This window comes from Cetorhinus maximus, chromosome 15 (assembly GCF_964194155.1).
Source record: "Cetorhinus maximus chromosome 15, sCetMax3.hap1.1, whole genome shotgun sequence".
Classification (NCBI taxonomy): Eukaryota; Metazoa; Chordata; class Chondrichthyes; order Lamniformes; family Cetorhinidae; genus Cetorhinus; species Cetorhinus maximus.
In genome coordinates this window covers 35,251,844-35,279,244 of record NC_135893.1, presented here as the reverse complement: position 1 = coordinate 35,279,244, position 27,401 = coordinate 35,251,844, and the positions used below count along the sequence as shown (strand labels likewise).

Genomic DNA, 27,401 nt, shown 5'->3' with positions numbered 1-27,401 from the left:
AGATGAGGACTCCTGTAACTTGTCAGCTTTTACAATAAAGACCTTCACATTTTGCCAGCCAGATTTTACTGAATTGAATGTCAGTATACTTACTCAGTTCACCATTTGGGCTGCTTTGTATGAACGAACATATGAACAAGGAGCAGGAGTAGGCCATTCAGCCCCTCGAATCTGTTCCGCCATTTAATAAGATCATAGCTGATTTGGTAGTAACCTGAAGTCTGCATTCCACCTACTCCCCGATAACCTATCACCCCCTTGCTTAACAAGAACCTATCCACTTCTGCCTTAAAAATATTCAAAGACTCTGCTTCCAACTCCTTTTCAGGAAGAGAGTTCCAAAGACTCACAACCCTCTGAGTGAAAAAATTTCACCTCATCCCTGTTTTAAATGGGCAACTCCTACGTTAGAGGACACTGATTTACATGTATGCATAAGGCTCTTGCCTGTGTCAGGCAGTCAAAGTAACTGCCCAAGAAAACAGCAATGTTAAAATGACCACAGGATGTTCAAAGGCTGATTGATAAGTATATTGCTTTAATTTTAACTCGCAGTTCACCTGGTTTCTGTAATCTGTATATGTTGACTTTTTGGGGGTAATTGTAACTTGCATTTGCACAGCTCCTTTCATAACCTTGAAGGAAGCGTAGTCACAGTTGCAATTTAGGGAAACACGGCAGTCAATTTTTGCACAGCAGGATCCCATCAACAACATGAGACAAATGAGCAGCTAAATGGCTATGGTGCTGTTGGTGGAATTCTGTTTGAAACCTGATGATCCTGATACCCGAATAAGAACTTAAGAACATAAAAAATAGGAACAGGAGTAGAGCATTCGGTCCCTCGAGCCTACTCTGCCATTCAATAAGATCATGACTTATGATATTGTGTTTTAATCTCTGCATCCCATCTACCCCTGATAACCTTTGATTTCCTTGCCTAACAAGAATCTATCTACCTCTGCTTTAAAAATATTCAATGACCCCGCCTCCATCACCTTCTGAGGCAGAGTTCCAAAGGCACACAAGCCTCTGAGAGAAAAAATTTCTCTGCCCTAAAAGGGCGACCCCTAATTTTAAAACAGTGCCCCCTAATTCTGGACTCACCCACAAGAGGAAACATCCTTTCGACGTCTGCCTTGTCAAGGCCGTTCAGGATCTTGTATACTTCAATCAAATCACCCTCACACTTCTAAGCTCCAGTGGAAACAAGCCCAGTCTGTCCAACCTTTCCTTAAGGTCTCTGCTCTATGATACCAAGTACACCTTGTTTTGAAAATAGTGGATTTGTAAAAGTAACGCAAGTTTATGATGTGTGAGACAGGATGGTATATGCCATTTTACTTGTACCGGCAGGATTTGGATCCAACCAGAACTAATGGTATGCAAGGTCCTAAGTGAAATGAACTTGGGTCTGAATCTGCTTCCTATGATTATGAACCTATGCCATGAAACAGTCCAATATCCCATTATAACCACATGGATGGTTAATGTGGGATACTGAAGTGGCACATTGGTATGGTAAGGAATTCTGTTTTGAAATTGGATATAAGGCACATTGTTGGAGCAGAATCGGAAGATTTCACCTTGGAAAATTTCACTTGATCAGGGTAGTGATGATGTTTGGACCTTTGTGAGAATTGTTCCATTCCTGGGAACTGTCAGCATGGATCCAGAAACTCTCAGATTAATCCAAATGGTAAAACATTGGAAGATGAATAACTAATTTGCACGTCTATTAAATTGCTAAGTACTGAAAGAAAACTGGAAGATATGTTATATAGACTTATAAAGTAATCATAGGCAGCTATCATTCTCATAAAATGGATCTGGAACAGTTGTTAGTGGAGAATGCTTAAAGGAGAAGAAAGGAGAGGTTTAAAAGTTGTAACATTTTCTCATTGTTTTGTGTTCTTTTTCAGGTAGTTTATTTCCATACATCTCTAAACTGCAGCCACATTGCAATCATTGTGGAAGTGGTGGCTATTGTGAAGAAGCGTGAAGGTAATGAACGTGTCTTCTCGTGTGGGTTTGGAATTCTCTACTTGAAAAACAGGCAGAAGCTTACATCAGATGCAGCTAAAAATCAAAATGTTAAAAGGTGAGTACTTTGGACTACAATTTGTAGTTTTACAACAATTACATTAGAATTACAGCTAAGCATGGTCCTACAGATACACACGTGAGCAAATGATTCAGGCCCTATTTACGAGATTGTCGATAAGTCCAATCTGTAGCGCGTGGAGCTGTAGGAATCCCAAGGCATATATTGACCAGTGAAGATAGGCTTGTGGTAGACAGTAGTAGGGAGCCCATTGACAAATTTCTCAACTCGCATATCAAGGAAAGGCAGCTCGTTAGACTGCTCCAATTCACAGGTGAATTTAAGTGCGGGATGGAGCGTATTAAGGTGTGTAAGGAAATTCTTAGATGCAGCTGTAGATTCAAATATAGCAAACGTGTCATCTACGTATTGGAAATATGCAAGGAGTAGGAGGCTAGGGGTCATTCCATCAAAAATGCGTTTCTCGTGGAAACCAATGGAAGTGTGAGCGAGAACTGACCCTAGGATAAATCCATGGCAACACCACCTATTTGGGCATACATAGTGTCATTAAATCTGAATTCAACTGTCCATGTTACTAAGTTCTTAAGTTCATTGAATACAGATTCAGAACATGGCAGCACGTATAGATTGACATGACATAGTGACATGGTGCAATTGAGCAAGTGATGCTAGCCATTTCACACTGCTACTTTGCAGTGGCAGCATGAGTGGTGTTTTCCACTAACAGGATGTGCCGTCAAGTCAAAAAGACATTCTGCCTACTACACAAATGACTAATATGGTACATGAATTTCTTTCTGGGTGTGATACTAGGTATGTAGGCCATATATTCTAACGACTGGTGGATCGTATCAAACAGCACATCATTGATGATATAGTTCCAAATGAGGATGGTGGAACTATATCGCTGTTCCTTCACTGTCGCTGGGTCAAAATCCTGGAACTCCTTCCCTAACAGCACTGTGGGTGTACCTACACCACATGGACTGCAGCGGTTCAAGAAGGCAGCTCACCACCACCTTCTCAAGGGCAACTGGGGATGGGAAATAACTGCTGGACTAGCCAACGACGCCCACATCTCATGAACAAATCATAAAAAAAAAGCTCCCTGGTGCATTTGCCATGGCAGTGCCCTAACCAATCAGTGCTGACTTGCCAACCAGTCAGCAGCCCTTTTCTCATGAAGTACAAATTGTTGTTCCCTTTGAAATTTGGCATTCTTGCATCTGTCCTGATGGGTGCAAGATGAAAAGCTTCAATAGCATGTCTCTTTTTTCAGCAATATTCAAGTTCTGTACTCCCAAGCGACTATCTTTTACATTATAAAATATAAAAGAGGCACTCTTAAATGACAGACATTTGCAAATTATGGACTACAAATAGCCTTCAATGTACCAAGCCTTATTTATTTACTGTACTTTTCACTTTAAAAATGGGCCATTGATGAAGGCTCTGACTTATGGATAAGGCAGCTTATCTGACACAGACCTGTATGAAAATGCTGTCACTAGTCAATTCTGATTTAATTCCTTTTGATAATAATACAGATGCCCCACTATCTTATATTGGACAACAAGCTTGGACAGGGAGTTTGCGTCAGATTGTGGCCCAGGGTGTGTACTAATTGTTATGGCACGGCTGATTGCAAATGCCGAGTTGCCCACATCCCAAAGGGAAACTTGAAACAGCTGCCAAAACAGCTTTTGCAATTTGTATAGTATGAAGAGAGGTTCTGAGATCAAGAAAGGATGTCCCAGACTAATGGTGATGATTTTATTGTGGAGCAACCGTTTATTTTTTTTAAAAAAGCAACAAAAACCACAATTACACTTAAACACAAGAATGGCATCACACAGTAAACCGTATTTTAAAACAGTTCTAAAAGATCTTATCTTAACTACCCTCAGAGCTAATCTTTTCCTTTTCTGTTCACTGATATCAAACATCAGAATGCTCAAATATGTTACTTTACTTCCAGCAGGTAAATACCTCACCAATACCTAGGTCAAATCTGCTATTGACTGTGGTCATACAATCACCAGACGTGTTCGGCTTCTGTGGCAGTAGATTCTTTTCCTGATGATCAGTCGGTCTCCCTCTCGCTCCCTCTCGCTGTCTCTCGCTCTCTCTGAAATCTCCTTCAGAGAATTAGTGGGTCTTCTTCCACTTTGACAAACCATACTGTCCTATGAAGCTTCTTTTAAAAGCACAATACACAATTATGTTCTGCACCCTTTGTTTAAATCATGATTTGAATCTGCCTAGAGAGTTGTCCATCTTTATTTTGCTTTCTCCAGTAGTGTTTCATTATGCAAGGACCTTTATGGTCAATTTTTCAGGAAAAGATGTTTATATCTTGCTGGAACACCTTATCTCAATTCAAGGCCTAGTCTTCATAACTAAAAAAGTGCATGTGGCTGGCTTGTAATTTAACTTGATGGCATTTGTTTTTACCTCTCTGCTTGGTGAGATTTATTTTAGAAAAGCTGCACAAAAGATGCTTTCTCAGTCCAGGCCATTTTATTGCAAAGTGTGGTGGGTAGCCTTGTCAATCATTGCCCTGAATTTGTTTTAAAATGTTATTTTTCTACAAAATTTATTTGGCACAGCAAAGGAATTGTCCAGCATCTGGAAAATGTGTGCACGATTGAAGACTGCTATTTATAGCCCTGACTAGAACGGTCCATTGGTCACTTCCATTTGCTAGTTGGCATTTTGGAAAAAAAAATTAATTATTTTTTTGACTCCATATCTGTTTTTACTGGGGGGGTGGAAAAACATAGAAAGAAAACAATTAATTCTGAAATGGCAAATATTGTAGTTTTGAATAAGTGACCTTTTTAGTTGAAAAAAAATGCACTGCTTTTGTTTCATGTAGATTCTGAAATAAAACATCAAAATCAAAACATTTTTGGAAGGGCTTTGGCTTTCATGTATTTCTGATTATTTCCTTTTCAAATACAAGTAAAGGAACGTACGCCTACAGCTTAAGTTACAAGCTCACGTCCCACACCACATTCAGTGCAATTGTTTATTTTCACAAAGAACTGTTTTTAAACTGTCAACTTCTTTTGAAAGTGTTGGACAGATTTTGCTAGATTCTAGGTAGGCAAGAATGCCTTTGTTTCAGTGTTTTTAAAACATGAAATGTACATTTTTAAATTGCAAAAATCACTTCTTTATGAAATCCAAAACGAAAACCTAATAGTCTGAAGTGTTAGGTAAGCAATATTTTTTGAGTAACCGTTTATAGACTAAGAGGATAGATTATTGGATTGCACAAGTCTGTAAATGACCCGTGGGGTTGGCACTGAGGAGCAGGAAGGATGCCACTTCCATCCCGTATAAGGAGAGCAGCCCAAATAATAACTTGTGTTTATGTTGAACCTTGATCTAGTAAACTTCCCAAGGGCTTTGACAGAGGAGAAGCAAATGCAAAGTAGTAGTAGGAGAGTTAGCAGAGGTGCCTGATGGCATGTTTGAAGAAGAGGCTTTTGGAAGTGAGGGCTGATATAGCAAGGAGGAGGGATTCGGGAAGGGAGTTGCAGAACATAGAGTCAAGGTGGTTCAAGGATATGATAGATACGTCACCTCAATGTACAGCCTGATATAGCAGACCTGCGGCAGCCTGCTTTCTCAGTGAGAAATTTGTATATTTTTCTTTGTTAGGAGAAATGCTAAACATTATTCCTGAGCTTATGTGGGCCAGAGGACTTAAGCTTGAAGTTATAGCTTAAAGGAGATGAAAACATATAATACATATAAAGTGAAATGTTACACAAGCTGGAAATCTGAACTAAAATCCCTGAGCTACCAGTGGCTTGTCATTTTAATTCTCTACCCCACTTTGTACTCACTGTCGTTGTCTTCCTACAATATTCCAATGAAGCTCAATGTAAGCTTGAGGAACAGCAACTGATCTTTTGATTAGAAACTTTACAATCTTCTGGACTCAACATTAAGTTCAACAATTTCAGTTCATAATGTATTTTTATTTATTTGTTCATGGAACGTGGGTGTCGCTGGCTAGGCCAGCATTATTGTCCATCCCTAATTGCCCCTGAGAAGGTGGTGGAGAGCCTCCTTCTTGAACAGCTGCAATCTGTGTAGTGCAGTCACACCCACAGGGCTGTTAGGAATGGAGTTCCAGGATTTTGACCTAGCGACAGTGAGTAAGTGGCAATATAGTTCCAAGCCAGGATGGTGTGTGGCGTGGAGGGGAACTTGCAGGTGGTGGTGTTCCCATGCATCTGCTTGCCCTTGCCCTTCTAGGTTGGAGAGGTTGCAGATTTGGAAAGTGCTGTCAAAGGAGCCTTGGTCAGTTGCTGCAGTGCATCTTATAGATGATACACACTGCTGCCACTGTGTGCCAGTGGTTGAGGGACTGAATGTTAAAGATGGTGGATGGGATGCCAATCAAGCGGGCTGCTTTGCCCTGAATATTGGAGCTGCACACATCCAGGCAAGTGGAGAGTATTCCATCACACCCCTGACTTGTGCCTTGCAGATAGTTGACAAGCTTTGGGGAGTCAGGAGGTGAATTACTCACCCCAGAATTCCCAATCCTTGACCTGCACTAGTAGCCACAGTATATGGCTGGTCCATTTCAGTTTCTGGTCAATGGTAACCCTTAGGATGTTGATAGTTGGGGATTCAGTGATGGTAATGTCATTGAATGTCAAGGGGAGATGGTTAGATTCTCACTTGTTGTAGATGGTCATTGCCTGGCACTTGTGTGGCACGAATGTTCCTTGCTGCATATCAGCCCAAACCTGAATGTTCGTTCCGGGTCTTGCTGCTTCTGGATACAATTGCTTCAGTACCCGAGGAAGTACAAATGGTGCTAAACATTGTGCAATCATCAGCGAAAATCCCCACTTCTAAACTTATGATGAGAGAAGGTCATTGATGAAGCAGCTGAAGACGGTTGGGCTTAGGAGACTACCCTGAGGAACTCCTGCAGCGATGTCCTGGGACTAAGATGATTTACTTCTGCCCCCATTTTTTCAGATAGCAGCTGCTGGTAATGATTCTGCCCATTTACAGGTCCTCTAGACCCATCTTTTGTTTCTTGTCAAAGTGCCATGTCCTTTTGTCTTGCACCTTCATCTCTTTTATCATTTAATATCTACCCTATCACAATGCATTTCCTTTTGTTTTCTTCTCCCCTCTCTCCCTTTTCCTGCCTCTGTATTTGCTGAAAATATGTTACATCTTTAACTTTTTCTGGTTTAATGAACCTGAAATGTTAATTACCTTTCTCTCTCCATAGATGCTGCCAGATCTGCTGACTAATTGCAAAATTTTCTGTTTTTATGTTCTATTTAATATATATATTTCTGAACTTTTGATTATTAAAACCTGGGATGTTGTTAATCAAAGAACTGATCTCTTAATCCAACTGGTGCCATTTCTCTCCCTCACCTCCAGTGATCTTTGCACATCTGTGTTGATGGAGACTGTCCTGTCCAACCACCTCATGTAATTAAAACAAAACCTTTTTATAATTCAAATTTTATTTGACAGCTCTTTGAAGGTATGATCGAATTATTTTTTAAACTCCCTAATCATGCTAGATAAAGGAGTTACAGCTGTCTAAAGTACAACTCCAGCAGACACAGACTGAATGCACAAATCCTGGCCTCAAGCCTGACAGTTACTGCTGATACAGCCTATTGGTTACAAAATAGGCAGCAAAAAATTTCTGATTCAGTAAGTGATGGCTCCCAACAAGTCCTGATTGGGGCAATTTTTCAGGCCGCTTCAGCAGACACTGCATTACGGTGTGCCTATAATTCTTGGTGGTTTCAAAGTAAAATAAAGCAACATCATCCTTCAACATCTTTCATCCTTCCATGTCTGAAACATCATCCTTTCATACCTGAAACCCTCATTCATGCTTTTGGTATCTCTAGACTTGGCTGTCCTGATGCTCTCCTAGCTAGCCTCCCATCTTCCATCTCACATAAATTTGTATTCATCCAAAACTCTGCTTCTGGTATCGTAATGCAAATCAAGTCTTGTTTACCCATCACCCACCTGCATTGGCTCCCGTTCTGACAGTTTTAAAATCTTCGTCCTTGTTTTCAAATTCCTCTGTGGTCTCAACCCTTCATATCTCCTCCAGTCCTCCAAGCCTTTGAGATCTCTGCACTTCTCCATTTTTGGCATCTTCTGCATCCCTGATTTTAATCCCTCCACCGTTGGTGGGCACTTTAGCTACTTTGACTCTAAGCTCTGGAATTTCCTCTCTACCTCTCTCCCCTCCTTTAACTTGCTTCTTTAAACCTACCTTTTGATCAAGCTTTTGGTCACGTGTCCTGATATCACCTTCTATGGCTCAGTGTCAAAATGTTCCATTGATAACCACCTTGTTAAGGACCTTGAGATGTGTTGCTGCTCTAAAGGCACAATATAAATGCAAGTTGATGTTGACAAACACTTACTGTGCATACAAACATGAATAAAATTGACAAAAATATTGATTAAAAATGTTCAACATTTTGACATTTGGAGCTGACACCAGATTTGTGATGTATACCCAGTTACTTCAGTCTATAGCTGCTTTTAATAAAGCATAACTTTCGTTTGCAGCTGTTACGTTAAATTTTGTGTGCCTCATATGTGAAAAGAAAGAACTTGTAATTGTGTAGTAACTTCTACAATCTTGTCCCAAAGTGCTTCGCAGCCAATGAGGTGCTTTTGAAGTGTAGTCACAGTGTAGAGAAATGTGCCAGCCGCTTTGCACACAAAGACATTTCATAAACAGCAATGAGGTGAATGGCCAGATCACCTATCTTGATGTTGCTGTTTGCTTGAGGTGAAGAGGATCATCATGTTGAAAAACAGACTTTATTCATTTTGCAGCACTGAAAGCAGACATGACTTTAATTGCAGCATGCTGTACAAGCCGGAAATTATATCAGCTGGGAAAAAGGAGTATGCGTGTTTTAATAAACATACTATCAGAGTAATTCAGGGAATAAAACTTGGGTGCCTGATTATATAGAAACACAATAATTTTTAAAAACAAATACAGAAAGCGAAGAATGGGTGATGAAAATGACACTCCTTCACTAAATAACGTGACTTAAGATATGCGTGTTATATAGGGAGCCATATTAGTCAGCTGTGGCTCAGTGGGTAGCACTCACACCTCTGAGTCAAAAGGTTGTGGGTTCATGTCCCACTCTAGAGACTCTCTTAAGTCTCTCACCAAGTCTCTCCCTCCCTTAAATTTAATATCCCTTCTAGGAGGGATCGTTGAGTCGTGATCAGGAGAGATCATTTGCTTGTTTCTTTTTGCTTCTCTCTTATCCAGGAACACCAAGCTTTCATGCTGTTCTTGATGTGAGCGTCACTGGCTAGGCCAGCATTTGGCCCGCCCACAATTGTCCCTGAGAAGTGGTGAGCTGCCTTCTTGAACCACTGCAGTCCATGTGGCATAGTTTCACCAACAGTTCTGTTAGGAAGGGAGTTCTAGCATTTTGATCCAGGGACAGTGAAGGAATGGCGATATAGTACCAAGTCAGGATAGTGTGGGGCTTGGAGGGGAACTTGCAGGTGGTGGTGTTCCTATGCATCTGCTGCCCTTGTCCTTTTAGGTGGTAGAATTGTGGATTTGGAAGGTGTTGTTGCAGGAGCCTTGGCGAGTTCCTGTAGTGCATCTTGTAGATGGTACACACAGCTGTCACTGTGTGTTGGTGATGGAGAGAGTAAATGTTGAATGTGGTGGATGGGGTGTTAATCAAGCAGAATGCTTTGTCCTGGATGGTGTCAAGCTTTTTGAGTGTTGTTGGAGCTGCACTCATCGAGACCAGTTGAGAGTATTCCATTACACTCCTGACTTATGCCTTGTAAATGGTGGATAGGCTTTGGGGAGCCAGGAGGTGAGCAACTCGCTGCAGAATTCCAAGCCTTTGACCTGCTCTTCTAGTTGCAGTATTTAAATGGCTGGTCCAGTTCAGTTTCTGGTCAATGGTAACTCCCAATATGTTGATAGTGGATGTTTCAGGATTGGTAATGCCATTGAATGTCAAGAGCAGATGGTTAGATTCTCTCTTGTTGGAGATGGTCATTGCCTGGCACTTGTGTGGCGCAAATGTTACTTGGCACTTATCATCCCAAGTCTGAATGTTGTCCAGGTCTTGCTGCAAAAGGACATGGACAGCTTCAGTATCTGAGGAGTCGTGAATGGTGCTGAACATTGTACAATCATCAGCAAACACCCCCACTTCTGACCTTATGATGGAGGGATGGTCATTGATGAATCAGTTGAAGATGGTTGGGCCTAGGACACTACCCCGAGGAATTCCTGCAGTAACATCCTGAGACTGAGATAATTGACCTCCAACAACCACAACAATCTTCCTTTGGGCTAGCTATGACTCCATCCTAAATAAGTATGGAGCAGTAAACAAACTTGGGACATTTATAGATCTTATGGCTTGCTGTCAAACCAGGCAGCACACTTACCCATTGAATCATATGGGATTATTTGGTCACTAAAAGGTGTTGCATGTGACTGATTCGGTTGACTAGCATTACAGATCGAAATTGGCTAAATACCCTCCAGTCTTAAACTAACCTTAAAATCTTTTTTTTTTTGAAAAAGCAAGAATTTTTCTTAAACTTTCAATTTCAAGCCAATAATGTGGATGTATCTGTGACAAGCGCAATTACTTTTTAAATTGTCAGTAGTGTCACTTCAGGAATTCTGTTACAACTTAATGTCTCTTTACTTTGGCAATATTGAAGCCATCAGCTTCTCAAAACACATGCACAAATAAACTTCTCCTTTTGTTTCTGCAATCTGTGGATTTGATAGGCTATGTTTTGGTCTTCACTGCCTGTGCAATAATCTGGTGGAGCAAGTTGCCCATCCATTGTAGAACCAGCCTGATTTTCATTCCATTGATTTCTGTAACAATGAGTGTGAGTCTTGTTCCACCTGATTACAGCCAGGCAGTGAACATGGAAATTTACCCCAATGTATTTTAAAATTTGCTGCCTTTTTGAAGTGTTGGTGGATGGTAAAACGTGTTGGTGATTTGTTGTCATAACTAATCATAGAATTGTTACAACATGGAATGAGACAATTCGGCCTATCATGCTGCCCCGGCTCTCTGAATGAATAGCTCACTTAGTGCCATTCTCCCACCTTCTCCCAGTAACCCTGCAAATCCTTCCTCTTCAGATAGCAATCTAATTCCATTTTGAATGCCTTGATTGAACCAGCCTCGACCATGCACTCAGGCAGTGCATTCCAGACCTTAACCACTTAAAGTGCTTTTGCTTCTTTAGCCAATTATTTTAAATCTGTCACTAGTAAATAGTTGCTGTTGGACTAGATATGGCTAAATTTGTGCGCACACATTGTGATATGTGTCGTCCATATGTCTTGATTTAAATCTGTATATAACTCATATGATACAGAATCAATAGATATCTTAAGATGAGGCATTAATAGAATTCAGCTCTGCAGTATTTTTTTCTGCCTAAGGTGTGGAGAGGTTTCTGTGGGTGAACACCTTGGTGGCTGATTGAATGCACTCCACTCTTAATTTATAGTTATTTAATTTGAATCAGATAATCTAAACATTTTTGTACTAAATTCGCATTTTACTGCATTATTTATATTGCTCAACTTAAATCATTGGACAACTTGAGTGTTTTTTTAAGCATAGAAATGGAATTTTAATGAATTTGGAAACAATTTCTCTAGACTCCTGTAAAAGTACTAAGCATGTGTGCAGTGATGATTACCGTAGTTAATAAATCATTTATTTCCTGTATGCAAACCTATCTCTGATGTTTCCTTTTTGTATTTTGCCAAGCACATTAGTAGCTCTCCAACTGAGGAGGCCTGGAGCAGTGTCTGTAGAAACCTTTGAAGTTTCACCTGCACTGCCTGACCATGTTATGTGACCAGAAATAGGAATGAAGCTGTATAGGTGGAAGCAAAGATGACCGAACTAAATATTCATCATGTTTGTTTTAACAAACGGCCATTTTATTATCCTTTATCATGAAGCACGATTGTGTGCATACTTGTGTTTACAGTAATCTATAATTAACATTGTTATATTGTAGTTGAGATCCATGTAAATAGTTAGGAGAACAGTTAAATTAGAATGGCCCCATCTCCTGAGCTGAGAATTTGATGCTGCCAAATTTGGTGGTGGATAAGCCTCTCATCAGACTCCAGCGGGAGCCTCATTAAGAAATACACATCGGGGTCCCATAATGCACAATAGGTCCCTGATAGTATTTTAATTCACTCCTGAGTACTTGCCATGTTGTTCTGCTAGGTAAATCCATTGGGAAGCCAGCGGGAACACTAAGGTAGAAAAAGCTTTCCTTTGTGACATTTCACTTTGTTAAAGGTGTCTTTTAAATGCAAATTGTTGTTGTAGCAGAGAGCCCAGAGGTGCAAGAGTGACCTTCCAGGCTCTACAAGGAAAGGCCAAGGCTCTGTTATCCTGGATTAAGGCCTGCTCGTACACCCGCCATCATTGTGATCCAGTAAGCACCTGTCACTCCCCAAAACCTATGCTGTTGCTGGTGAACCTTTTCCGATACCAGTAGGCGACCTCTGTGCCACTGATGTTCCTGCTTCACTGCTGGTCAGCTGATGTTTTTCATTGTACAGTAAATTAGTGATAAATTTACCAATGGGATTCACATGTGGTATGGCTGTTGAAATCTACCTGGCCTCCAAGTCACATTCCCACATCAGATTTATTGCCTTTTGTTCCTTTCTGATGAACACTAGGAGGTAAAACAAAAACAGAATTACCTGGAAAAACTCAGCAGGTCTGGCAGCATCGGTGGAGAAGAAAAGAGTTGACGTTTCGAGTCCAACATGACCCTTCAACAGAACTGAAGTATAGTTAGGAGAGGGGTGAAATATAAGCTGGTTTAAGGTGGGGGGGCGGGGGGAGAGAGAAGTTGAGGGTGGGGTGGTTGTGGGGACGACACCCTGGTCCACTCCTCCATCACCCCCTACTCCTCAACTCCCACCTATGGCACCTCCCCATGCCCACGCAGAAGATGCAACACCTGCTCCTTCACTTCCTCTCTCCTCACCGTCCAAGGGCCCAAACTCTCCTTTCAAGTGAAGCAGCATTTCACTTGCATTTCCCCTAACTTAGTCTACTGCATTCGTTGCTCCCAATGCGGTCTCCTCTACATTGGAGAGACCAAACGCAAACTGGGCGACTGCTTTGCAGAACACCTGCGGTCTGTCCGCAAGAAAGACCCAAACCTCCCTGTCGCTTGCCATTTTAACACTCCACCCTGCTCTCTTGCCCACATGTCTGTCCTTGGCTTGCTGCATTGTTCCAGTGAAGCCCAACGCAAACTGGAGGAACAGCACCTCATCTTCCGACTAGGCACCTTACAGCCTTCTGGGCTGAATATTGAATTCAACAACTTTAGATCTTAAACTCCCCGTCCCCCCATCCCCACCCCGTTTCTTCCCCCTCCCTTTTTTTCTCAATAATTTATATAGATTCTTCTTTTCCCACCTATTTCCATTATTTTTAAATCTACAACTAATACCTTGTTAGTCTTTCCACCCCACCCCCACTAGAGCTGTACCTTGAGTATCCTGCCATCCATTCTTAATTAGCACTTTTCTTAGATAATATCACCACCTTCAACACCTCTTTGATCCTTTTGTCTGTGACATCTTTTGATTATCTGCTCCTATCACTGCTTGCTTGTCCCCACAACCACCCCACCCTCAACTTCTCTCTCCCCCCGCCCCCCACCTTAAACCAGCTTATATTTCACCTCTCTCCTAACTATACTTCAGTTCTGTTGAAGGGTAATGTTGGACTCGAAACGTCAACTCTTTTCTTCTCCACCGATGCTGCCAGACCTGCTGAGTTTTTCCAGGTAATTCTGTTTTTGTTTTGGATTTCCAGCATCCGCAGTAGCTTTTTGTTTTTATAACTAGGAGGTAAAGTCAACCCTGTTGTCTTGCCTGTTCTATACACGTACTGGAGCTGTACAGGATATAAATCACATTGTGTCTTTATGCAAACTGTGATATTAAATCTGGCCAAATAATAATTTGCATCAAGTTTTAGAGTACCATCATGTTTTTTTTAAAAGTAAAGCAATACAAATAACACACATTGCTTTAGTTGTATTACAATCTTAGCTGATGTTAATACTGGACAAGTCAGATCCCAGAGTGAAATCTATTTGATAGATCCTAACTTTCTTTAGAAACCATGGAGGAAAGTTACTGAACAAATTCACAGGAGATGTTTGCCACATTGTGAGCCAACCAGTCTCACTGAAACTTTGCCTTCCTTACGAGGATTTCCAACCTCCATGTTTGAAGAACTTGCCTTGGAATTTTCTTCAAACATTGCTTCCACTCGGGTGGCTTCAACAAGGATCCACCTCCAGGGTTTCAATCTCACCTTCTGAGATTCCTTTCCCCTGGATCTCCAAGTACATTCAAGCTTCACCTTCCAAGCACACTTTTAGATCTTTGGCCATGCTAAGTAGAACACCACTGCTCCAAAGGCCCTGCAGTAGGGAGTTACCAACCTTAGGCCGCCTCCTTGGATCTTCAGGGCTTCTCTCAAGCCTGCTTCACTTCAAGTCTGCGCTTTGCAGCTCTGTCAATAATCCTGAGCCTATCCATCTGCTGCTCTCCTTCAACTTTACTTATTGGGACCTATTTCTGATCCCTCTCTCTGTTCCTTACCTGGGACTTTCTTCTGGGACCTCTCCCGCTCCCCCTCCTTGTGTCCTCTTCCCTGGGACACCTTCTCTGGAAAGGTGCTCCAGTTCAGGTCATCTGACCTGCAGTTTTGTGCAGTTTCACTTCCTTGCTTCTGTGTAGGCGCGCTGGGCTGGTCCACAGCCTGAAGACATGAAAAGACACGAACTGCGCTTGTGTGACCATTTCCCGGCCGGCACATGCATGAAAAGGCCCAAGGCTTGCTGGGAACTGGAGTTCTCAGCCGACTTTAAATCAAGGGATGTATTTGTGGTTTGTAACAATTGCTTTTTGCCTTTCTGGTGATTCCCAAGAAAAAAATCATATCGAATGCTGCAGGCTTTATCAGGGAAGTTGTGTGGGAGCTGAAGTAATACTTACAGTTGAATCTAAAGCACGCTAGGTTAATGACTGAATCTGCCATGATGTTCGGTCACATCTTACTTAACTTGTCAGACTCAGTAAATCCTCCAAACCAATTCTCGCTCTGTTGTTATGAACATTTTAAATATACAAAAAAACCCCATGGTTTTAAAAAAAAAGTGATTTTTTTTTAAAGGTTGGATGTATGTTCTTTTGTACACTGGTACTCAGAGCGCATTTTTAATTTGTTCATGGGATGTTGATGTTGTTGGCAAGGCCAGAGTTTATTACCCATCCCTAATTGCCCTCGAGAAGGTGTTGGTGAGTCATTTTCTTGAACCACTTTTATTTGGTGGTGATCCGGCCAGGTGTCTCTGAACATTCAGACTGGAAATACAATCTTTAATAAAAGAGGAAAAAGAACTTGCATTTATATTGGGGCCTTTCGAGACTTTGGGTCGCCTCAGAGTGCTTAACAGCCAATTAAGTGCTTTTGAAATGTAAGAAGGAACAAACTTATAAGGTGCTACATTCAATCATTTTCCTGTTTGCCTTAGAAGCCTGGACAATAAATAAAGATCTATGGGAATAATAGAGTCCTTTGAAATGTGGCTACTAAGATGTATGCTAAAAATTCCATATACAAACTGTAAGGCAATGAAGAGGTGCTTGAAATCGCAAGAGCAAAAAGAACTCTAAAACCTGAGATCCAGAAAAGAAAATGTCAGTATTTTGGCCATTTGATCAGAGCTGAAAAGCTACAGGGATCCCTTCTAGAGGGCAAAATGGAGGGCAGCAGAAAGAAGGTCGACCTAGGCGTAGTTGGATGACGGATGTCAGAGCGATTGCAGACAAGCTCCAGTGGATGTTTGAGGATGGCGCAAGATTGACGAGAGTTGACATACCATGACAGCAGGTCTCCTGGCAGGAGTAGCTATAAACTATAGCAGCAGCATCATTATGTCGTAAAACTGGCTGAATTTACAAAAAACACTGAACATCACAAATCACTGTTAACCATTAAATTATACCATTTGCTAATTCACATATGATAGTATAATACACCTGATTACTGGAGTCTCTTCAATTTATAAAAAAAATAAATTACTTTCGCACTTGCACTGGCAAGTTATGACCAAGTTTAATCATTCTATATTGGATTTTTCCCTCCATTCCTCCCTCCATTCCTTAAGATGCTGAGAATTGCTGGGATGTGCTTCCTCATAGGGTCGTAAAATTCACAGTACAGAAGTAGGTCATTCCATCCATCACCCCTGTGAAGTGTCAACTCTTCAAATGGAGCTTTTGGCTAGGGGTTTTCCAATTGTGCCTTCATCAGTCTGTGATCTTCCTGCCTATTAAGTGAATCAGAGGGAATTTGTTGGATGCTGTGTGGGTCGATGGAAAACCATGTCCCTGTGCTCTCATTCCATCTCCCTGCCTTTTCCCCCATAATTCTTTATGTCCACTCTTTCTAAATACTTATCCAATTCCTGTTTAAACAATGCTATAGGGTGGAATCATCCCAGATTTGTACTAAGTGCGGTAGCAGGCGGGAAAAAGAAAGTTTTACCCGCCAGCTGCAATGGCAACTTTTCACACCGTATCATCCCAATCCCGTCTCATTAATCATGTATTCCTGGGTTAATACACCGTTTCGATGGCGGGTGGGCTCTTAATTGCCCACCATGCCGTCACCTCACCATTTCCTTATGCTGGGTGCCAGATTTAAAGTCCAGTCCTGACACAACTCTAAGCTTCCAGCCCAGGACTGTTGCACAGAAGACTGTAGCCCTCCCGATTCAGTGACTCATCCCTGGAACGTTTTTTGGACGCCGTGGAGGCCCTCAATGATGTCTTCTACCCCTGCTCTGGCCGCAGGAGGTCCAGCAATCTCGCCGCTCCCACTTGGTAGACGACGGCAGTGGTGATCAGTGCCAATGGTGCCCAGAAGAGGTTGGCCAACCAATGCAGAAAGAGGATGAATGATCTCATCCGTGCCGCCACGGTAAGGTAACTATCTCCTCATTCTAAATTCACACACTCCAGCCCGCCACACATTCACTTGCATCTCACTCACTGCCAGCTCAATGGACATCACCACTCACTCTCTCACACACACCCTCACATCTCCATCTGACCACATCTCCATCTGACCTCATCTCCTCTGGAGGCTGCCCCCTCAGCCTCATTATCTTCAAGCTACTTGCACAGATCAATTTGTGCCCTCACACACCATGGAATACCCCCTTTCCCCAGTACAACCCACGTCCTGCCATCTCTTCCCTTGCCTGAGGCCACTTCTTCTCCTTCCCCAAGCAAGCCTTAGCCCTGCAGCTGTTGAAAAGCCACCCCCGCCTTAAGGCTGGTCTGGTAGGTAGAGACTTGTCCGTGAGCCCCCCTAAAAATGATGTGGTGCTGCCTGTGAAGCCTGGCACTGATGACTGAGAGTGTTGCCTGAAGCAAGGTAGGCAAACAAATCTCGAAGTCCTGAATGAAGTGCAGCTCGCCAGGTGCACGTCGCCTATGTACAGGTGTGAAACACGTTGGCGCGCAATCACGCCGACGTGCTCAGATGATCCAGTGTGGGGAGGATGATTCTGGCGAGCTGGGCTTATAATGATATGCAGATTTATTACAATGACATTACAGAAAACCGATGGTGGAAAACACGGCTTGTCATTGACAGGCAGAGCGGACAATTTCACACTGGTTTCACGGCATTGTGGAACCAATTTTTGGCCACCTTGCCATATTGTCTGCTCATGCCATCTACCACACCTATCGCCAATGGGTATGGAAAATTCCGCCCATGGGGCTGCATTTTCTGGCTGGTGGGGTGGGGTGGAGGAGGAAGGGTGAGTGGCGGAGTGGTAGGAGGTGGGGGGAGGGGAGGGGGCGGCGGAGTGGGAGCAGGTGCTGGGGGTAGTGGCGGAGTGGGAGTGGGCAGGGGTGGACACGATTGCCACCCGAGATCGGGTCCACGCCGCCGTTTTATGTGGGCGGACCTTATTTGGCCCGTGAATCGCGGCTCCCGAGGACAGCGGGCGTGGGCAGGTGGCGGTGGGTCTGCAATGACTGCTGGGTCCAATGGCGACCCAGCGGCTTGTTTTAAAAAATTGCTGCAGCCTTTTCAAGGCTGTGAATTATGCCCAGTGGAAGGGCTCTCCAGAACACTGCTGGTGAGCAGGCCAAACAGGAGGGTAGGGCAGGGGGGCACTGTGCCCCTCGTTTTTCCGATGATTGCCTTGCTGCCCTCCTCAAGGAGGTGGCAGCATGGCGAGAGGTCCAGGTACCTCAGGACAGGAGGAGGAGGTCCTCCCACATGACCAAACATGCCTGGGAGGAGGTGGCGGAGGTGGTGAGCTCCCGTGACGTGGTGCAGTGCATTGCACCTGGGTTTAGTGTCACAAGCGCTTCAATGACCTGTTGCACTCAGGAAGGATGAGTATCATGTTGGCATTGGTTACTTAACCCAGCAGGTAGGCTTTCCCCCCTGGTGACCCCCCTCCCCACCCCCGCCCCAAGTCTGAGTGTAGTAACTGATCATTGACGGCATGTGTCCTTTGCTGGGTGGGCCAGCAGATATTGCCCATGCCGAGGTCACCCTGAGAGGGTGGTAAAGAGAAGGGTTCTGACCCCGCAGCAAGTGGTGCACTGAGACCCACATGACTGTTTTGGGGGCAACCTGGAGGAGCTGCACCTAGGCGTAGAGCTGGAACTCCAGGACATGTCAAAGTCAGGGTAATGACATGCTGGGAGGGGAGCTTCAATGCGGGCATGGCACCGATCGATTTGCTGCCCTCTGCGCTCCATGTGCTTGCGCCACCTTGCTATGGAAGGTTAGACCATGTGATGCCTGATGTGACCTAGGCAGCACTTGGCCAAGTGGGTGGGGAGGTGGGACAGACTTAGCATCTTTGTGTGAGTGTTCAACAGCAGCGGGGTGAGAAGACACTGGAGCCTTGCAATGTCCCACTCTGGTTGGGGTGGGTCGTCCGCGAAGAGAATCCAGGTGCAAGTAGCACTAATCAATGCTCTTCTCCCCTTTTCAGGAGAAGAGTGCACATAATGCCACCGAGCGGGTGAGGACTGGCAGCGGGTTGGCACAGTTAGCGATTCTCAAGGATGAGCGCATAATGATCCGGGGGACTGGGATGCACATTGACATTGTCCCCACATTAACTGATCCAATGTCCTTGTTCTTCCTTTCAACATCAGCAGAGCAGGGCCAGGAGGAGGAGCAGCAGAGGCCCCCTCTCACATCTGAGGGCCCTGAAGTCTCACCAACGTCACACCATCTCTGCCAGGCAGGCACCAGCGCAGATACTAGCACCTCGGTGGGAATTAGAACATCGGCCAGTGTCCCAGGGCACAGCGGTGAGGGCATTTCACAGTCGCTGGTGGAACTGGCAGAGACAGAGAGTGCTCATGGCGCCAGCAGTCAGAGGACTGCAGGGGATCAGGCACGTGCTCAGTTGGCGCCTGATGATGTGCCTCTGGAGTCGTCCGCGACGCAGCAAGCACAGGAAATGCAGCCGGGCGTGCGGGAGCATCTGGGGGAGATACTTGAGGCTATGCTTGGTGTCTGAGGAGTCTACCTGGACTATCACTGAAGCAATGAGCCTCATGTCCGAGGGCCATGCATCCTCCATGGAGAGAGTGGCGACTCTCATGAGAGGCTCCTCCAGGAGACCCATCAGGTCTTCCTGTGGATGCGCTCAGACCAGCAAGCCCTCACATCGGCATTGACCTCAGCTGGTCAGTGCCAGTGTGGGAGATGGTCTGGGCCCCAAGTTTCCCAGCTTGGTGCCCATCCATCCATCCACGGTGAGCAGGGAGGTCTGAAGCGACCTCACATTGGCGCAGCAGCTGCCTATCGTCTCAGCAGGCTCCGGATGAGGGCGGCGGCTCCTCTGCTCCTCTGCCAGTGACCTTTGCATCCAGTGAGGCTGCAACGACTGCGGAGATGCCAGCTGTGGAACTGGCAGCTCCCTCCCAGGCAGGGCCAGCACAGGCTCCACGGGCCAGAGGACGACCGCCAAGATTGAAGCCAACAGGACAGTAGTATGAGCAGGCTGTCTCAAATGCCACTCCCAACGAGGGGTCAGCACCAAGATGTAGCACCTGAAAATTTAAACATAAGACACCTTAGGCACACCACGGGTTTATCACTGATGCTTTTGTGTTGGCCCGCAATGAGGTTTTTATGAGTTGGTGTGATTTTTAACAACTTTTTCATTTTGTTTCATTAAGTTTCTTTGGTTGTAAAAATAAATTCAGACATGTCACCATGGCTGAGGTTGCCTCTTTTGTTCTGCAGGTGTATGGTTTCCAGTAATGTAATGTATGCTTTGTGGGGCATTCAGCTTTATTAACAAGGCCTTTAGTTAATGTTCCTAACCAGGCAGATTTTGCACTTGGGTCTCAAATATGGAGCATACAGCCCAGGCTTGTCCTGGAGGTCCATATGTGGTGTGCTAGCTGAAGGTTCGTTGGATTAAAGCCTCCCGGGTGTCCCTGCCTCCCTGGAGTATGCCCGAGTCAGTGTTTCCCTGTGCGTACTCATCCTCGGATTCACTGCTGGACTCGTCGTGTGCAGCTGCAGCCAATGTGTCTACGTCTTCATCGTCCTTTCCAGCGCAAGATTGTGGAGAGCACAGCATGCAACCACTATTAGTGACACAAGATCTAGGGGGCTCTGGAGTACGCCCCCCTGAGCGGTCCAGGCATCGGAAGTGCTTCTTGAGAAGACCGATGACTCTCTCCACCACTGCCCTTGTGGAGGCCTGGCTCCTATTGTACCACTGCTCAGCCTCTGTTCTTGGATGGCAGAGAGGCATCATGAGCCACCTTCTGAGGGGATAGCCCTTGTCACCCAGCAGCCGTCCATCCAGTCAGGCTGGAGCACTGAAGAACCCTGGCACCTGTGAGTGTCTGAGGATATAGGCGTCGTGGGAGCTGCCTGGGTACCTTGCACAGACTTGAAGAATCATCATCCTGTGATCACACACTATCTGCACATTCATGGAGTGGAAACCCTTCCTGTTGACGAAGACACCGGGCTCGCCTGCTGGCGCCTTGGATGGCCACATGTGTGCAGCCTATTGCACCCTTGACGTGGGGGAAGCCAGCATTGGCCGCGAAGCCTCTGGCCTGCTGTGCCTGGCTTGCCTGGTCTCAATGGTAGAGGATGAAGGTCAATGCACGCCTGAACAGAGCGTCTGTAACCTGCTTGACACAAGCCTGGACAGTGGATTGGGAGAAAACCGCAAAGATCACTCACCGAGCCCTGGAAGGAGCCAGAGGCATAGAAGTTGAGGGGAGCTGTGACCTTCAGGGCTATTGGCCTGGGGTGTCTACCCACACAGCGGAGATCTCAGGCCCAATCATCTGACAGATGTAGTTGACTGTCTCCCTTGAGAGACGGAGTCTTTTTCAGCACTGCACCTCAGACATATTGAGGTAGCTGTTTCGCCGCCTGTATACCCTGGCAGCAGGATAATGGCATCTTCTGCGGCTCCTTCTGCCTTGGGCTACCTCTTGGCCCTGCACCCCCTTGTGCCTGTGCCTGACCTTCCAAAGGTGGCTCCCTTGGAGGCTGCATGTGCACTCCTGGCCTCCTCCCCCTTCTAGCCCTCCCTTCCTCCTCAGAGGAGGTGCCTCCAGTGGAGAGTTCAGCTCCCATTCCCAGGCTAAGGGAAGGCTTCCTGAAACATGCAGGCCCAAAAAAAAATCCCAAAAAAGTGCTGACCTGAAGGTTGAGTCCAGACCAAGCAGCTGGTATGCATTTTGAAGTATTGCAGATCACACAGGTAAGTATCAGAAACTTTGAAACATCAATATTTGACAGAACACACTTGCGACCCCACTGAGCCCTCTCATCCTGCCCGTGGGTGAGGTTAAAACAAATGTGTCCTACCTGCCTGCCCGTTGCGCCCGTGCGCTGACCCGAAGATTGCACGGGTGCCGAAAAATCGCAGTCGATTGGCGCGTCAAGGGCCTTATGTGGCCTGTTAATTAATGGTGGGCACGCATTGGAGAGCATCACGCGCCCGCCCAACGAAATGTGACGATGGCGCATGGTGGCATCGGAATGCTTGTCCGACGTCACGGCGCGTCACTTTAAGCGTGTGCATGCAGGGCCCGTCCCCGCACGCCAACGAGAAAATTCTGCCCATAGTCTCCGCCCCAAAAGTCATTTGCAGTATAACACCTAGTATGACCACAGCAGATGTTATTTGCTGAGCAAGCCAAACCCCAGATGGAAACTTGTCTTACTGATTATAGCCTTTTTTTTTGTGTTCTGAAAATGAGGAGAACCCTACTGACCCCAGAAGCGTAGAATCCCAGTAACACTTTTGGGATTTTAGAAATGAAGGATTTATTAACAAGAAGAAAAGAAAAATTAAGCACACAAGATTGAAGTTACACAGTTAAAACAAAAGGACCCACTTGGTCAGAACACGCAAGTAAACACCTTCTTGGCAATATTCCCTTATAGATTTTTAACTCTCAAAATCGTAATATTACTCAAGGCAGAACTGATGTCACTTTAGTAAAGGTATATCACATGACTTCTCACTTTCTTCCACTCTGCTGTGGAAATCCAAGAATACTCAGAAACAAGACTTCTTTCAGAAAACGAAGACTTTCTTGATTTCTGGATGTCTGCTTCAGATTTTGCACCTTCTCTCAGCACAAAGCTGGTCCCAGGATATCTCCCCCACACAGCTAGCAACTCGGCTCAACATCTTTCCTAAAATAACCTTTTTCCCCTTTCATCTTTGATTCCATTGCCCTCAGCACCTCTTTGAACTCAACATTTCCAAAATATAAAAATCTTTCATGTTTTCCTTTTGTGTCCCCCCCCCAGTTTTGGGTTAAATAAAATTTAACAATCTCCCCTTGTTGCCTTATGAAACCTTTGCAAGTTGTAAAAGTCCCTTACTCCCTGTTGAAATTTAGCAGCTGAAAAGCCAAGTCTCTATCTATCTCTTAATGCAAATTTCTAAACCTAACCTATTTACTTGTAAATCCACTTTACCATAGTTTCTCATTACAAATGCATGCATCTAATATCTTTACCTTTCATGTCTCAGTTCCCACAGACAAGCTGTCTTTACTAACCTTCCCCCAGTTTAATCATGGACGCATGCACACATACATACATATACATACATGCATACACATACAGACACACCATTACAGAACCATATTCCCAAAAGTATTTTTAAAAAATCCATCTTCACATGTCACGTGACTAATAACTGATATGTGAAAAATCTCTCTTCCCCCTTGCCTTCTTGAGCAATATCCTTCAATCTAAGACCATTGTTTACAATCTATGAACCAATGGAAATAATCTTATACTGTCTACCCTTAAAGTTTTTCATAATTCTGAAAACCTTTATTAGGTCAGCACTTAAACTGCTCTGTTTCAAAAGTGGTTAGACAGTGGGAATTAGGCTGTTTGAGCTTGATGGGCAACATGGCTGAACCCAGTCCTGTTCTTGCCTGACACTGGCATGTGTGTTTCCTATTGGGGACATTTGGATAGCAATCATGAATAAAAGCTGCCTTTTTCTCCCCTCCCTGAGCTTATGGCACTAAATTGATTGCAATATCCTAACTGCTAAAGTCTGGAAACTCAGCCCAGCTAGAATCTTCTGGTCTGTAGGGTCCAGTACTACACTGGCTGGTCCTTTTTTATGCAGAAGGCCATCGAGGAAGCTACTAAAATGGATGTTGTGAGGTACTAAGACCTCACCCTATATTTATTTTATAAAAAATAGAGTTTTGCTCATTGCTACCTCTAAAAATTTCAAACTGGGCAAAGACCTAAAATGGCTGAATCTATGACCCCAAACAAAAGAAGCTACCTGGCAGTATCGGGGAAACTCGTGCATCGTTAACCCTGAGGAGCCACTAACGACTGAACCCCTGTGGGCTGCATAGACCAAATTCAAGGAGAGCTATACAAAGGCCACCTGCATTTCGTAACCTAGGCTGGCCAACAGGAGTCTGCTCGACTCCTAAGACAAAGGACCCCAAAACCTTCCTTTCAGTTCTTAATGGTTGAGACATTTAACAATCTTGGGGACCTGGACGAGGGACATACGTCCTTTATCAAAGACAGTGTGGAGAGGTGGGAGTACTGTGATATGGGTCTCTGGCTTGTGGAATTAGTAATATTGCCTTGATAAACGTAAAGTCTCAGTCTGCTTTTTTACCGTCTGATTAGCAGCCTCACAGACAAGGAGCTCTGGCTCAGGTTGGACACCTGGCCCCATCTATACTGCTTCTGCTGGAAATTCTGTACCATCGCCTACAAGAATGATTTATCTCTGCATGCCCATCTCATCATGTGAAATCAACACCACCGGAAAAGTGAGTTATCCAGTGTGGGTTTTCAACCCACCGACCTGCGTGAAGGAATACCTCATTGGACGTTGATTCTGGAGTCTGGAACCCACGTGGACCAATAGTTATTTTCTCTCTGGTGTCTGTACTGTAAATCCTTCTTTTCTCTCTCCCTCTCTTTATTGTTTGAGTGTGGAGGCGACGTTGTAACACTCTCCCTGCATTTTGAGTGTGTGCAGATAAACTAATCCTTTGCATTCATCCTATCTTGAGTTTGCTGTGGAGTTATTACTAGAAAATTGGATCACGGAAAAACCAAGGGGCTGGGAAATAGGGCACTGCTTATAAGGAGTGTTATGGACAGGAGGGGGGTTAATTTAAACAGCACTAATTTCTTCTCTTGCCACCTGTCCATGAATAGAAAGAAAGGTTTTTTTATTTGCTTCCCCTGATTAAGCGGTTGTGTATTTCCCAACCTTTCAGTTTTGGTGTAATCCAATTTCTATTAATAATCCACAGCAAACTCATGATGGGATGAACTCAAAGGGTTAATTTCTTTGCACACACTCAAAACGCAGGAAGGATGCAGAAAAGAGGGACAGAGAAACAAAATATTTACAGTGCAGAGGCCACAGAGAAAATAAATATTGGTTCACGTGGGTTCCAGAGTCCAGAATCAAAGTCCAATGAGGCATTCCTTCATGCAGGTCGGTGGGTTGAAAATCAACACTGGATAATTCACTTTTCTGGTGGTGTTGACTTCACAGGATGATATAAGCATGCAGAGATGAATCAGTCTTCTAGGTGATGGTACAGAATTCCCAGCAGTAGCAATCCAGATGGGGGCCAGATATTCAGCCTGGGCAGAGCCCCTTTTCTGTGCTGCCCCTAGTTAGATAGTAAATTGGCAGACTGAGCTTTGCAGTTTCACCAGGCAATATTACTGGTTCCACAAGCTAGGTCCATGTCACATGGCCCCCACCTCTCCACTCTGGCCTTGCCAATGGATGTGTGTCCCTCATCTGGGTCCCTGAAGTTGTGGGATACCTCAATCGTTAAGAATTGAAAGGTTGTAGGGCCCTCTGTCTTAGCAGATGAACAAACTCCGGTTGGCAAACCTGGCTTATGAAACGTAGATGGCCTTTGTAAAGTTCTCTTTGAATTTAGTCTGTGCAGCCCACAGGAGTGTCATTCATGTCTCTTAAGGGATAACAAGGTGTGAGTTTCCCTGGTACTGCCAGAAAGCTCCTTCTGTTTGAGGGCCACAGAACAGACATAGCTTCAGCCATTTTAAAAGGTCTTTGTCCAGTTTTAAAAGTTTTAGAAATAACCATGATGATGATATCTATATCTATTTTATAAAAACAAATAGTGCGAGATCTTAGTCTCCTCACTAGAGGGAAACAAATCGAACCACCTTTCTGTTTATGGATGGGTGGTGAGAGGAGAAATTAGTGCTGTTTAAATGAACCCACCCCCTCCTGTCTGTAACAATGTGTTGATTTTCTCCTGAACTTGTTTGAATTGTTATTGTGCACATCAAAGCCACTTCCTGCATTTAACTTTGTGGAAACCAAAATTCCAAATGTCAGATAGGATACTTTCAGTACCTCCACTTGTAGCATAAATTTTGTAACCTGATGGTATCTACGCCCTGAAAAACCAGGCTCAGAACCTGACTGCACAAATGCTGCTTATGTATATGCTTGATATATGCTTCCTCCTTCTTCTGTCCCATCTAATTACAGCATGGATTGAGAAGGCAGTGCGAGGAGCAAGAATTAAATTCAAATCGTGGCTTCAACGGAATAAAACACATTGTACCAGTATCAATTTTACAGCACCATTTAAATATATATAGTTCATTAGAACTTTTGAGTATTAGAATTTTAAGAAAAGAATCTATGACTTGACATAAGTAAGGTTGGTTATTGCTGATTTACATCAGTAGTTAACTTTGATCTGTTACTTAGTACACTGAAGTCAATTTATCCATTTTGATTTATTTAAAATATGGCCTCAAGCTATCTAGTAATTCTCTGGCCTGAATGCTAAAAAGCTGATCTCATCAGCAATACAGTTCAACCTTCCTGGTTTCTCATAAATTATTCCTCTCTCTCGTTGCCAAAGCATTGCCATTTCAAAATGCTCCGTGTAGACTGTATTTGTTAACTGTTAAATCTGTCTCACTTTATTGACTGTACTCACAGTAACTATTGGATGATTTGCTGATGTCTTACAAATGGCCTCTTTCACCTAATTTAGTGGAGATGTAATTGTCAAGCGCTCGCATAGAACTCAACAGGGAAAGTAAGCTGAATAGTGAAAACTGCATGAGATGTCACTTTTAGCAGCAAATGATAAATACACATTTGGCGTCTTTAGTAAACTTGTTTTGCATTATTGATAAAAACCTGTTTGTTAAATTTTGAAACTGCAGTCCACAGTATATTTCATTAAGCTATTGTTTACTTCTGAATTATTTTTGATGAATATTTTTTAATATTAATATAACAAGATACAGAGCGACCTTCTTTTTAATATTCAGGTTATTTACTGATAGTTTTAAATTGGCCACTTTTTCCTCAGAAATCCTTTCAGCATAACTGCACTCCTAAACCTGTCCAGTAAAGGAGGCACCCTTTGCATTCCCCATCCCCCCAGCGTATGAAATTGACTTGAAATTGGCAGGCAGATTGTGGAAAATAGGCCGACAGGAACATTGAAGACTCCACCATTTCACCATCATATATTAATCTATTGTGCCTTCAAGGCAAGAGTGAAAAAGTCAGATAATCCAGATTGAGTCGATCTGATTTAATTCTTGTATTCCTGTGGGAAATATGGCATTTGTCACCTCTTTGT

The 27,401-nt window shown here is 43.9% G+C and overlaps 1 protein-coding gene across 8 annotated transcripts in view; it reads left to right on the top strand.

Moving 5' to 3' along the window:
* Positions 1 to 27,401, top strand: part of nphp4 (nephronophthisis 4) — a 504,277-nt gene that overhangs the window by 94,775 nt on the left and 382,101 nt on the right. For 7 of the 8 annotated variants that reach the window (XR_013578910.1, XM_078558224.1, XM_078558219.1 and 4 more), the window contains exon 3: positions 1,923 to 2,101. Coding sequence is in view for 7 of the 8 variants with exons in the window: in XM_078558224.1 (XP_078414350.1) it covers positions 1,923 to 2,101 (179 nt within the window). In the remaining variant the exon portion in view is untranslated. Of the gene's footprint in view, positions 1 to 1,922; positions 2,102 to 27,401 lie in introns of those variants that run through there. The other variant, XM_078558223.1, reaches the window with a different exon arrangement.